Source organism: Sceloporus occidentalis, unplaced genomic scaffold, assembly GCF_023333645.1.
Source record: "Sceloporus occidentalis isolate IW3139 unplaced genomic scaffold, rSceOcc1.0.p SCAF_183, whole genome shotgun sequence".
Taxonomy (NCBI): Eukaryota; Metazoa; Chordata; class Lepidosauria; order Squamata; family Phrynosomatidae; genus Sceloporus; species Sceloporus occidentalis.
This window is the reverse complement of record NW_028317163.1, coordinates 1,243,154-1,257,500: the sequence shown is the minus strand read 5'-3', so window position 1 is coordinate 1,257,500 and position 14,347 is coordinate 1,243,154. Positions and strand designations below refer to the sequence as shown.

At 41.6% G+C, this 14,347-nt stretch overlaps 1 protein-coding gene across 1 annotated transcript in view; it reads left to right on the top strand.

The window, feature by feature from the left end:
* The window catches only part of LOC149278707 (leucine-rich repeats and immunoglobulin-like domains protein 1), a 43,240-nt gene that overhangs the window by 23,719 nt on the left and 5,174 nt on the right, over positions 1-14,347 (top strand). The window contains exons 4-12 of the mRNA XM_089501866.1: positions 5,324-5,461; positions 5,964-6,107; positions 7,619-7,762; positions 8,292-8,435; positions 9,534-9,677; positions 11,481-11,561; positions 12,521-12,592; positions 13,439-13,510; positions 13,820-13,983. Of these exons, the coding sequence (XP_089357992.1) occupies positions 5,324-5,461; positions 5,964-6,107; positions 7,619-7,762; positions 8,292-8,435; positions 9,534-9,677; positions 11,481-11,561; positions 12,521-12,592; positions 13,439-13,510; positions 13,820-13,983 (1,103 nt within the window). The remainder of the gene's footprint in view (positions 1-5,323; positions 5,462-5,963; positions 6,108-7,618; positions 7,763-8,291; positions 8,436-9,533; positions 9,678-11,480; positions 11,562-12,520; positions 12,593-13,438; positions 13,511-13,819; positions 13,984-14,347) is intronic.

The window sequence follows — 14,347 nt, the reverse complement described above, 5'->3', positions numbered from 1 at the left end:
AATTTATTTTGAAAAGTTAGCTTTAATAAAATCAGGTGTTATTTTAATCAGAGTTCTAATTGCCATGGAAACCAAAGGAACATTTAACAATTAGCATTCAGAATGTTGGAAATATGGCTCAACATGTCACTAATTATGTCTCTCGGAGTGAGCTAAAAGTCGATGTTTGGGGTAAGAGGAGTGGAAAATAGGATTAAAGAGTTCAGAAAGGGATAAGCATCTCGTTGCCCCGTATTTACTGCAGGAAGGGAATCGATAAGTGTCCGAGGCCGCGCAGAGAATAAAACTCAATTTAAAAATCAATCTCTTTTACAGGCTAATTAATGTAAAGATCGATTCCCATTAAACTGTAATTAAACGGGTAGACTAACAGAACGGGGCCGATCTCTGCGCGTTTCGTCGTAATCCTCCGTCTGGAGATTCACGATGAAACATGGGATATACCTTCAGCCTGGAACGTCGGTTCATTAACGCTCGGAAAGAGATAAGAATCTTGGGCTCTTAAAATGTTGAACTGAAAATTCTATTGCGTATCAGCTGGACAAAGCGAAGGCAGCAGGGAGATATCTGCTGAGGATAGCTGGTTTTATTTCTGCATTTCACCTACGGCACCAAATTAAAGACACCATGACCGGGATTATTCATTCTGCTCAAATGAGCTGGTGGAATGTTTGGACACGTACCTGGTCGTGCCCCTTTCGTACCTGGTCTCGTGCCCCTTTCGTACCTGGTCTCGTGCCCCTTTCGTACCTGGTCTCGTGCCCCTTTCGTCCCTGGTCTCGTGCCCCTTTCGTACCTGGTCTCGTGCCCCTTTCGTACCTGGTCTCGTGCCCCTTTCGTCCCTGGTCTCGTGCCCCTTTCGTCCCTGGTCTCGTGCCCCTTTCGTCCCTGGTCTCCAGCCCCTTTCGTCCCTGGTCTCCAGCCCCTTTCGTCCCTGGTCTCGTGCCCCTTTCGTCCCTGGTCTCCCGCCCCTTTCGTCCCTGGTCTCCCGCCCCTTTCGTCCCTGGTCTCCCGCCCCTTTCGTCCCTGGTCTCCAGCCCCTTTCGTCCCTGGTCTCACGTCCCTTTCGTACATGGTCAAATGTCAATAACCTTTGGTAAATTTCCATTCTATAGGACCCAGTGCCCATAAATAACGATAAACATTTTGGAGAGCCCAAAAGTGAATGCCTATCCTTAATAATCTACCATTAACCCTATGAGTTCCTAAGTGGCTGGCAAGGTACTGCACTTCTGCACTTGAGCATGCGAACCCCCTCTATATTACCGTTTTTGCTTTCTTTTTAAAAAAAATAAATACACAATTATCTCTCTTTTTCGTGCTTTAGTAGTTTTCTAATAAGAAAAACGTTATTCTCCTCTTTGCCGAAGACGAGAGGGTTGGAAAGCGGAACTGGGATTTGTTTAAAACATAAACTATTGACCTAACCCCATTTATCCGCACACCACTTTAAAGCAATTGCTTCTTAATTCTGAAAATGTCATTTTGAGCTGAGCTGAAGTATATAACGGTGGATAACGGGGACATTTACCCCATGTTACTCATTACAAAACAAACTAGTTTAATCAAGGTTAGCGCTCCGTTTGAATTGCTTACATGCGGTACATTTGGCTGCAATTACGGACCTGGCACTTAATCACAGTAATAATGGTGGTATTTCCAAAATACTCTTATTGCCCTATTTGGTATTTGTGATTCACCAGCTGTTTTAAATTATTTCTCTGTGATTCACTTCGAAATTCCCAGGAGTCCATCTGATCGATATTACTAAAAATGTTGGCTTCCTTCTAGCCAAGTCTCGTGGCTCAAGACTTAATATTGAAGTTTTAGATCTTCTCCAAGACCAATCCGTACAAAAAAATACCGTATTTGCTCGATTATAAGACGACCCTGATTATAAGACGACCCCCCAAAATCTGAATATTAACTTATGAAAACAAGAAAAAGCCTGAATATAAGACGACCCTATAGGAAAAAAGTTTTACCAGTAAATGTTAGTTCGTGTAAACTATGTGAACAATTTTTTATAATAAAAGCTATGATTGTGAAAAATATTTTGTTTTTATTTCCTTTTTTTTTTTTCAACCAGTTATGCACATCTGCCCCCAGGCTTGCCACTCTGCCCCAGAAATGCCTTATACCCCGTATATGCCACTGTGCCCCATGATATGCCTTTTAACACTCTAAATGCCACTGTGCCCCATGATACGCCTTTTAACCCTCTATATGCCACTGTGCCCCATGAGATGCCTTTTAACCCTCTATATGCCACTGTGCCCCATGATATGCCTTTTGACCCCCTATGTGCCACTCTGCCTCCAGAAATGCCTTATACCCCTATATGCCACTCTGGCACTTAGGGGGTTAAAAGGCATATTATGGGGCAGAGTGGCATATAGGGAGGTAAAAGGCATTTCAGGAGGCAGAGTGGCATTAAAGGGGTTAAAAGGAAATTCACAGGGCACTCTGCCTCCAGAATTGCCTTACACCCCCCATTTAACACTCCCTCCCCCTCCCTCCTCCAAACTTACCGGTGATTCTCAGTTGGGGGGGGCGCATAACACAGGAGGATCCAGGTCCCCTGCATCTGAGCCCCTGGTGCTTAGTCCGGGCAGCATGCATCGTGTAGACCTCTACACGCAGCCCGGACTAAGCACCGGGGACTCAGAAGCACCGGTAAGTTGGGGGGGGGGGGGCATAACACAGGAGGATCCAGGTCGCCTGCATCGCTGCGGGGAATCTGGATCTTAGTCTCATAATCAGACCTAGTTGAGGTCTGATTATAAGACGACCCTGATTATAAGACGAGGGGTATTTTTCAGAGCATTTGCTCTGGAAAAAACCTCGTCTTATAATCGAGCAAATACGGTAATACTCCAGTCTTCCCTTTAACTCAAGAAGAGAATTCTCCATCGTTAACGTGAAACAAGTTACCGTTTTCATAGGGAATGTTAAGGTTTGAGGGTCCGCAGCTTGTGCCACTGGCCAAAAAAGGAGAAAAAAAACTCCAACTTTTATGGGTCCGTTGCCCTTAAAAATTGTATCTTTTTCCCCCCAATATTTTCCTAAATGATACATTCAGGGAAGCTCCCCAGAAGCTCATTAAGCTACGAGCACTTTGGGCACGTGCCCAACTCTCCCTTCCTAATCATGAATCTCCTGTGGTCATCAAGGCTTCTCAGCAGTCAAGAGACCCTCACAGATGTAAGAGTAGCTCTTTAATTAGCACAGATCGGTCCATTAAGAAGACGGAGGGCTCTGTTGGCTAAATCGTGAGATTAGCAGAGCGTAAGGATGGAGTCCAACACATACATCCAACACTGCACCCAACACGCAGGTGCCAAGACCCACGAGTCACTTCAACCTCACCACCCATCGAGCATCTCCTCTGTTCTTTGACGATTCCTACAGTTGTGTTCTTTTTGGCCTCTCATTCTCCAAAAATACATTTGTTTTTGTATACATTTTCTACACCTGTTTCTAGGTGATGTTCTTTGCTTCAGCTACACCGAGACATGAAGACGTTTTGAAGAGAACGACTGAAATAGGCCTGTTTAGCGCGTGTCTAAGGAGTATCAAAAATACCACTAGCTACTCCTCAGAAAACTTGCAGTTCCTGTATCTTCGCATTCCTCGCGGGCCTTTCCAGCCGTAGAGGAACGTTTTATTTCATAATTAGAAAACACGAATCCCTTCATAAGGTGGCAGAACGGAGTCCAAACGCTTAACTCCGGATACATCAAATTCCAATTTCATTTGACTTCAAATAAATCTGATCACCTAGCATTGGAAGGTGGCCATCGCTTTGGCGGTTCACTCCGCAAGCGGGTCGTAGGAACGCCAATGAAAGATAAATCATATGGGGCCGTTCTGTAATCAGCAGGTTGGCTGAATTTCAAACAGCAGCTGAACAGGTGACAAAGGTGACCTTATTTTCAGTTGATTAGAATGTCCTGGTTTAATGGCTCATGGAGTCTTGCCCGAAGCGAATAGCTTCATGCCGTTGTAAAATAAATGAATCGGCCTATTACTTTTTGGTACAGTGTCTCTAGGCTCAGTCTTTCCATCATAATTAATCTCTAATTTAGCAAGTTTATGTTGCAATATTTAAATAATTAGATTTTTAGTATCTTAAGGGACATCGTATATCGTCCCAATCCGTTCAAACGAGTACTCAGAAGATATCGTAATAATAATTATCCAAAATATCGAGATGCCTTCTAATATTTAAATATTACATTTATGTGCAAATGCATTCTGGAAAAATATTTTGAAATTTTCTAAAATTATAAACAGAATTAAATTATAATTAAATGGAAAATGTCTGTTTTGACAGAAGACCAAAAAATAATTGTACGGTTCCCTCTTACATACATAGCAAGTCTAGACATTATGAAAATGTCTGCAAAAAATTGTAATAAAAACGTCTCAAAAGCTTTTTTTTAAAGTGAATTTTTTTTAATTTGTATTTTTCCTGATATTATTCTGTCCTGTGTCTTTCTTGTGATTTAATGAATCCTATTTGTCAAGTGAATTTTCGGAGGGGTGTATGTGTTTCCAGATGTTTAGGGGCAGTTCTGGAGATAAGTGCGTGACTCGAACGTCTTGCTGCCTCTGGCCTCCCGGGCTCCACGTCCTACCACTAGCCTGTCCTTGTTTTTTTGGATCTAATTCCCACCTGAACAAACGCAACATCTGCAGCGAGCCTGAGAATCCGTCCAATTTCCCCCGGGAAGCTCTGATTCAGCAGAATTATTATTATTTTTTATTTTTTTTTTGCAGAAAATAAGTTTGCTGATCCTCATATATTTGCTTCCTGTCTAAAAAAACCAAAACAAAACAAAACCAAAAAAAAAAAAAATAACCCAGAGAGTCAGAACATTCTCCATATTCAACAAACATCAGATATCTCCACCGTAAGCGAGAGCGGCCAAGTCTTTGTTGTGTATGAAGCCAAAATGGCGCTCGACCCCATGGGAATTGGCAGCAGGTGAACCAAAGAAATCTCACAATGTCCTTTTAAAGAACTGTCTAATTATTTTTAGATAAATTGTGAGGTTTTTTGGCCCGGAGACCTGTGTAATTTATGCTTGATAGTGTACTTGTTCATAAAGGGACAGTTTAACAGGACGGTGTAGAGGAGCTGGCGTTCTCCGACACTCCAACCGCCATGGACTGCGTGTCCTATGATGCTTTTTGCCGGATATTTTATACAGTGCAATCACTCTGTTCTTCCAAGAAGTTTTTTCCTCCAGTCGGTTCCTGATACCCGTCGTACCCAACCATTTCCCCCTTTTTGATGACATCATTATCTCTCTTGCAGACATCATAATAAGATTCGCGGCATCGAGCCCAGTCTGATGAAGCTCTACATCGCGTTGGAAACATTAGACTTGAGCTTCAATGAAATCACAGAGATCCGGAGCGGCTGCTTTCCCCCAGGACTAAGAATAAAGGAGCTGTAAGTCAATCGCTTGCTATTTTTTATTATTATAATTTTTTTTTAATCTTTAATTTTTTGAGCAATTTTTTTCCTAGTATTTTAAGCAGAATATCCATACTGTTTTGTTTTTTTTCTCAGGATGTTGCCCATTATTTTTTAATCTCATTCTCGTTCTTATCTCCCCTTCTTATCTTTATATCATTGATCTCACTCCTTCCCTGTACCAGCTAGGCAAACAGAGAGATTAATCTGTAATCTGGGTCTAAATCCCCCCTTTTAAAAATAAAATAAAAAAAAAAAAAAGCAGGAAGAAAACATACTCAACAGCTGCAATTTGACGGTGGTCTATATAAGAGTATAGATATAGGGTTGGCGGGGGGAAAAAAAAGGGTCATGCGTCGGCCATTTTTAAAACCTCTTTTTAAAATCGTCAGCCTTATTCTGGATAAAACTCAGACCAGGTGAAAAAAAAAAAAAGCTGCATTTGTTTTCATTTTAATTTTTTTTTTTTTTTTTACAGCCACCTCGGGAGCAACAAAGTTGGCATCTTGGAGTCGGGATCGTTTGACACCTTGGCGCGGTCCCTCCTTACACTTCGTCTGAGCAGAAACAGAATCTCACAGCTTCCCATCAAAGGACTCAAACTGCCCAGATTAACAGTCCTGTAAGTACTCCCCAAGGGCAGCAGTTTATCGGAAAGGGGGGGGGGAAATGCCAAATTATTACACGTGAGAAATTTGGGAAAAATTACTTTTTTTGTAAAAACAAAAAAAAATAACAAAAATGTGCAAAAAAATATTTTTTTGCATAGAGACTAAAGGAGGCGTTATAAAGATCCCCTAAATATTCCAACGCAGGATTTTTCACGTAAATTCTTTTTTTTCGAGTGGAATTTCTATTAACGCATGGTGCGGGAGACCCATTTTCCTGTAATTTCCTGCCCCATCCCCCTTTATTCTGGCTCTGATAACGCTAATGATGATTGCAGTGCTAATTTTACTCCAGGCGTAAATAATCACCTTCACTTTAACAGGGGGTCTGGCAGCGGCGTACGGGGGGGGGGGGGGGGGGGGGACTGTAAGACGCGTTTCAGACCACACAAGCGTTCGTTAGACAGGAAGCATTGTACAAGGTAGCAGTTACAACAGACCTACCCTATTAACTTTTTTTGGTAATAAAATCTATCAAAGTGGTAAAATTCCTAATGCAAAAATATCCCGGTATTAACATGAACTCGTAAAAATATCCCAGCCTTACCCTAGTGGTGAATTGCTGGAATTGCACTTTAACCCTTTCACCGGCAGAGACACAAATTGTACTCTCTTTGCGTCTAGTTGTTCTTTTATGCCCCGCTCGAGGTTTTCTGCAACGCGGTAACTGATCGAACCCAGTGCTTTTATTTCAAGGAAGATTAATTATCGCGCTTTGTCCTAGAAGGAGCTGTATCGCATTCCATAGCAAAGTCTTAATTAAACAAGTCAATGCTCAAGGCTAAGAAGAAGTTTGTTTTAACAGGTTTCAGCCGAACTATGCAATTTCGGGAAATCCATTTTTCACACATATCAGCAGCCAATGAAGCAAACCGAATATAACATGAAAACGGCGAAAATAATAATGAAACGCCGGACCGCGTTAATGATTAAAACGTAGAATTTAACATATTGGGTATTAGCGGCCCTTTGTGAAGATTAAGTAACGTTATAGGAACTCGAGACAAATTCCAGATTAGAGGCTCCCCTGTCTCTAATTAACGGTGATGAACTCGGCAGCGAAGTTGGCCCAGGGGACTGATTTAATAATAAGAATGTCATGTCGGGTTTCCAGCCGGTGTGGTCAGAGAATGTTTTCATCCAAGCGAGGATCGTTTTTCCACCAATACAAACAGACAAGGCAAAGAGCACAACAGTTGTCTTTAGATCTTTCTTGTGCTTCTTGAAAAGGTCTTTGATACTTTGCGAATTCTAATTTCCCTCTGGAGGTGTAGATGGGGGATACAGATTAAGGAGGAACGTGATACGATCTGCCGTCTTTGTGCTCTTTCTTTCTTTCTTTCTTTTTTTTTTTTCCAACTCCTTGTTTTGCTTTGGTTTGTTTTTTTTTCTCCTCCTTTGTGGATCCGTACCTGATACTTGTAATTTACGTCGTAACAAAGTTACCTCTTGTCTCCTTTTGTAGGGAGTTAAATCGAAACCGTATTCGTTCCATCGAAGGTTTGACGTTCCAAGGGTTGGAAAGTTTGGAAGTTCTGAGGCTGCAGAGAAATAACATCAGCAAGCTGACCGATGGGGCGTTCTGGGGTCTCTCGAGAATGCAGATCCTGTAAGTATTAGTGAAACAAAGGATATCGTCTTTAGAAATGATCTTCTTGACCTACGGAAGATGTTGGGATCTACTAGAGAGATGCATTACGTCTTTGGAGATCCAACGATCTAAAATATTAAGAAAATGAATCCAAAAATCTGGAGTGGCTTTCGATTTGGGCAACATCTGTATTTTGGCAGAAATGAGGATTTATACCCATTTTACTACACTTTTCAGAGTCGGACGTCTTGTCCGCTTTCTGTTCCTGCCTTCAATACCAGGCGCTTTATGACTCAAGTCGTTTTATCGAGGTTTTTCTTTTATCTCAACTGTATTTCAAGCTGTTGGATGTTGTGTAGAAGTGATTCATTGGTTAACGCAGAGGTCCGCCATCATTAGGTTGAACTTCCACAGCTGGACACAAGTTAGGTAAACCGCGAGAAATGTGTTCGGAACTCCGGGGAATATTTCCGCGATGGATGTATTAATGTAGCCCAAGGCCACTCGGTGAATTACGGATTCTTTTTCTCTATTTCTCTCTCTGTAGGCATCTGGAATATAACAACCTTCGAGAAGTGAACAGCGGATCGCTGTACGGGCTCCTGTCTCTCCAACAGCTTCACCTCAGTAACAATTCCATATCCCACGTCAGCTCTGGGGGATGGAACTTCTGCCAGAACTTGCAAGAACTGTAAGTGTTATTTCTAGTGCCTGCTTTCATGGCAACATGTCAAAAAAAATAAAAAATAAGCAGGAGTCGTTGGAGATGAAGTGTTTCCATTGACGAGGAGTAGCTCGCACACCTGAAAATAAAATAATGGTGGAAGGAGGCTGAGTGTGCTCCTGATCACAGCTGAGGACCAACACTGCTTCCATTAGTGGGTCAATAAGGCCAGGATAAGGGTAGCCTAAAACATGGGGGGTAATTAATCACTAGTGCATACAAAATACTGTTTATGAATGTAAAAGGGATGGGCTTGCACCCTATAAATAACCGCTACTTACATGTGACAAATCTAATTAACCCCGTACAATCTGAAAGATGTCCTCTCATCTATCTTACTAAAAATATTCCGCCGCAGCATAAAGAGCTCCTCGTAATAGACGTATTTTATTAAAGCAGTCGTAAAGCAGCCGAAATAATTCATACAGCGCGTGATTTACGGCTGCTCTACAGGTTAATGCAGGGTTGTCTCCATCCGACGGCAAGCGATACGATGTATTCAGGGAGCGAGTGGGAAGTAATGACGGATGGAGCGCAGAGTGCTTTTACAGACTCCCTGTGAACACCGCCGTGGTTTTATATTTAAAAGCCCGCTCTACGCCATTAACGCGGGTCTAACGAGCAGTCCGAGCGCTGCTCTCTGGGAATGAATTATGGGAAATACAGGGGGGGGGAAGATATCCACAGCAGATGTTTTTCTGCATCTTATCAAAGAGAATTTTTTCTCTGTTTCTCTATAAGCCAAGTCTATGGTTTCTTTGAACCCCGTTGATCTTTTGGCTAAATTCATTAATCGTGCGTGAAGACATTATTTTGGTAGACAGCCAGTTTGACCATTAACTCTTTAAACTTAGAAACTTCATTCAGTTTCTTTTTCCGAATATAGAACTTTATTATGTTTATTACAGGCTTTTTAACTTTGATCTACTACATCTCCCATGGTCTTCAGTTTGTCCCGTTGTAGATGGTTGGGTTCCCAGCTTTGATTTTGTTCAATTTTTTTTTAAAATAAGTCAGCTTTCTATAAGGGCCAAATGATTTACCATTTGAGTTTTGTGTTCGCAGAGTTCTGTCGTACAATAACCTAACCAGACTGGACGAGAGCAGCCTCGCGGATCTCGGTGTCCTGGACACCCTTCGGCTCGGCCATAACTCCATTAATCACATTGCGGAAGGTGCCTTTAAAGGCCTCAAAAATCTTCGTATTTTGTGAGTATTGTTAACATTTTTGTTTTATTACTGTATTATCACAAGGTCTAGAGTAGCCTTTTCCTTTAGAGAAAATAAAAATCCATTAGGTATTTTTTATCCTTTATAAGGAGGACCGTCAGATACCAAGGAACTTACATTACCGGTTTATTCGATATCAGGCAAAATAAACCAAAAAATAAATAATATATTAATATATATGCAAATATATGTCCTGATATGATGGACCCTATGCAGTAAACAGAGAAAATGCTGCTTTTTTAGTCTTTTTATTAGAAACCATGATGGCTTTTCTAATACGGTTGGACGTTCCTTCTTTTGGACTATGTTGTCCAGTTGTTTCCGGCAGGTGGCCAGTTGAGAATGGGGACAGATGTTGTCTAAGAACATCTGGAATAAGAGAAGTTCCATTCTCCTTTATCCCTGATACACATTTGCACTTAATGACCCATGTAATAGGGCTTTATACAATTTAATATATTTTAATATATAGTACTGAAGCATTATGACCGTAACTTAAAAACCATACATAGGACCCCAAATAAATAATAATAAATGACACAATAAACTGCTAAATATCCAAGGGTGCTTTTGGCCTTTGCATTGATTGCATTTTTTATGTATATATATATATATTTTTTTAGAATAATCCCAAGTTTCCTTTGAGAATTAAAATATCTTTAGTTTTTTGTTTTTTTTTGAAGGGTTCAGAATTTTGTATGAAAATGGTAATGTTTGCAGTTGGAAAAAAAGATGAATGCAAACCCTTCTTTTTTTAGTTTCCTTTTTTTTAATGGTTTTTTTTTTTTATAATTATTTTTTCCCCTTTAGTTCTTAAAGGCTGAGTGAATGGAGAAAAAGTTTCAGGGAAAGTTCTAATTTAATAAGTGGGGAACATAGTGGCTCAAGCACCTAATGAATGGGACCCAGGCATACTTTAATTACACCCTATTGTTAAAATGCCTTTACTTGGTGCAAAAACTGCTGAATTATTGAACTATTCAAAAGGGGGTCAGGCTGGGAGACCTCACGGTCCTATGATTAACAAGGCAGCGAACATTCAGATGCAGCCAGCCAGAAAGAATAGGAAATTGGCATGGGAGAGGAGAGGAGAGAATAGGCCAAAGCCCCTCTATTGTCTGCTTAACAATACGGCTTGGATTCTATTCGTAGAACCAACACAACAAAAAGCAGGGTGTCGAAAAAAAGGTTCAGCGTAACATCGTGGTAACAAAGTATCAGTGAGCTTCTTAAAACTCTATTACAGCGTTCAGATCCAACCCTCCAAACTTAAACATAAGACTCACCCTTCTACTTTGGCAGAAAAAAAAGAAAATATCCCGAATTTCCCCCCCCCCCCCTTGTTTTTGGACAATTTTCTTGACTACAACAAATGCATTTTGGCACTCGTCCGCCATATGCGAATAGCTAGCCGTTATAGCTCAATGAGTCCCCGCGGGTGCTACGTCGGAGCTTTTGAATCCTGGAGGGGATTGAGCAGCACTACATGGGATTGTCCGACTCTTTTGGCTCTCAAAGGGTTAAAGGGTCAAAAAAAGAAAAGAAAAAAAAAAGATGGATCCGAAGCTGTGAATGCTGAGGGGGGGGGGGAGAATGATTAATTCCTACTCTGACTAATGGTGAACTTAAGAAAGCCATGGCAGAGTCAGAAAGAAAGCTCTTTGTAATGTCTCCTCAGTTTTTTTCCCCTTCTTCCCTCTCCATGAAAAGCAAGAATCGAGAATCAGGAATAGAAAAGAAAAAAAAAAAAAGATTATAAGCCTTCTTTTGTCTCCTCCACAGGGAGCTGGACCATAACGAGATCTCCGGTACAATAGAGGACACCAATGGGGCTTTTATAGGCTTGGAAAGCCTCACCAAGCTGTGAGTATCCCAAGTGTCCCCCCCCCCCCCCCCGGCTCTGCATGTTTATTCTTCGTCTTCCATTAAGAACTCCGTGTTTCAGAGGCTTCTTTTTTTTTTATTCTCCCTTTCAAAGACCTTGCTGGTCAAAGAAAGTCCTTTCAACGTTTTCAAGTAATTCAGGCCTAGAACGTCGTTAGGAGTAGGTAGGACCATTCAGATGCTGTTCAATGAAGAATTCCTAGGGGACTTTAAGAGGTGCGGGGGGGGTTATCGTGATTGGAGGGTGGAAGACCCTCGATTGTGTTAAAATGCGCGGCCTTAACTCACAGAACGAGTCGGAATCTCTGATGGTTCCACCAAGGCAAAAAAAAAAAAGATTTGGAAAGATATTCCAATAAAAATTTAGGCCAGTTGTATAATTTGGTAAATTGTGTAAATTACATTGTCATAAGAATATTGCACCCCCCCCAAGTTTTTTTTTTTTAACGTCTAATCAGTATAGATTGGTTGATAAAACTTTTTATTTTCAATATATTTGCCACTTATGAATTAAAAAAGCATAGTGTTCAATTCCCAAAGTTTAATATTTTAAAATGAATATAATATTTTTTAAATTAATGTAAATCACCCACATTCTTCTGTTTATGATTCCTATTATAATCTGTAACGAAGGCGACGTGTCGTAGGGCGACCATTAAGGTGTCCGTAGACGTCTCTTTCTTAGGAGGATACATGCAGTTCCATCCTGTCGTCGCTTGTAAATCGCACAGGCGATAAACATGGCTATTTTCAGCAGGTAGAAGTCGGAAAGGTCCTTAATCTCTACATTTCGCGTTTCCAAGACACATAAGACGCTGTTTCTTGTGGACTAATTTTCTGCCCTCCCCTCTCCCTTTTTTGTCTCTCTCTCTCTCTCTCTCTCTCTCTCTCTCTCTCTCCCGTGTGTTTGTCTGACCCTTGATGTTTGGAAACTACAGAACTCTGTTTGGAAACAAGATCAAGTCGGTGGCCAAGAAAGCTTTCTCAGGCTTGGGAGCCCTGGAGCACCTGTGAGTTATCCCAGCATGCCTTTCAGCTTCTAGCGGGGCTGCCAAAACGAGTTGGTTGAGAGGTCTGCTTGCAATTTAATAGCCGCTTTGTAAGATGAGCTGATGGTCCATTTGTGGAGGCCAGCTGCTTCCTTCTCAATTATAAGTCAACTTCAACTTTGGCCTTTCTCTTTTTTTTTTTTTTTTTGTGTGTGCCAGGAACAAAGTTTTTGAACATATGGTAAATTCTGGGGGCATTTCATTTTCTGACTGGTATGGGAACAGGCTCGTTCTCCCTTATTTTACATCTTCCACAAAAAAAATAAAGTAAAATAAAATGTAAAAAAAGAAAAAGTCATGTTTTCCAGCCGGACGCAAGCTGGTTCAGCCGGTAAAGATCCCCCCCCCCACCCCAGGGGAAGGTTTAACGCGCTCTCGGAATGCCTGTGCTTCCTTCGCTTCGAGATGCTGCGCGTATGTTTATTAGCAGCTGTATGGTTTTAACCCTTTCGGCGCTGGTGGTTATCGCTCGCCTCTCGGGCACCGAAGGGGGCTTAAAAGAATCAACCCCCCTCCATCCTGTCCGCCAACCACCGGGGGGGCTCTTGGCTGTTTTTTTCTAAATTAGATGCATTTCCCACTGGGTTTGTGGGTTCGGGGGGGGGTTCAGATATATATATATACTGCTAGCCAATTATAAAACCAATGACCTTGTGGGCTTATTTGTAGAGAGCGTCATTGTTACAATGTATTCGTAGTAGAAGCATGAATGCGCGTGTGTTTGTGTTTTTACTGGACGTATAAATCGTTACATTGATAATGTTCTTAGCAGCCAATCACCGGGTATCTTTCCTCTTTCTTCTGCAGAAACCTCGGTGATAACGCAATACGCGCCGTGCAGCCCGAGGCCTTTGGGGAGATGAAGGTCCTCAAAGAACTGTGAGTCCCTTCAACATTTCCAAACGCGAACGCATTGTTGGTTCCCACCTAAAAAATCAGTCCAGTGCCAGTCTGCATTATATTGTGTTTTTAGGTGCTGGGTCATCCCAGTTGTAGTAGAGTAGTGAATACTCGCTGCGTTCCTATCCAGAATGCTCTAGATTTATGCCAAAAGGTGTTGATCGATCTGGATCTGTTAACAGAAAAATACTATTTTCACATAAGTTTTTCCGTTCGGGGAGTTTATTCCACCTTGATTCAGAAGGTGGTAACAATCGTTGGTTTACTTGTGGCTTCTTTTTCCTGCAGGGTCATCAGCAGCGAGAGCCTTTTGTGTGACTGTCATCTCAAGTGGTTGCCTCAGTGGCTAATTAGCCGAAAACTGCAGTCCAGAGTGAAAGCCACTTGTGCCCACCCCGAGTCCTTAAAGAATAAAAGCATTTTCAGCGTTTCCCTGAGAAGCTTCGTATGCAGTAAGATCCACTTAACGGGGACCTTTCACCTTCCTAACACTCGACGTGCCTTAGAAACATTTGTTACAGATTTACAATTACCGCTATCTCTACGCAACGTTTCTTACTCATGGGGGTTGGAGTAGTCGGCATCTGTTGAGTATTTGGAACCTTCTGCACGTTCTTCTCAGTTGGGTCCTGTTGGATTTCGTTGATGATTTAAGGCAGGACCTTAACGTGAAGACCTTCAGAAAGACCCTTTCGGTCCCTCGCTATTGATTGTTATCAAACAATAAGAATGTCTAGAGATAGCAATATCTCCTTTTGAGTAGAATTAACTCATGGGTTAATTTTGGAAGGGCCAACCGATCCAAAGGTACCCATT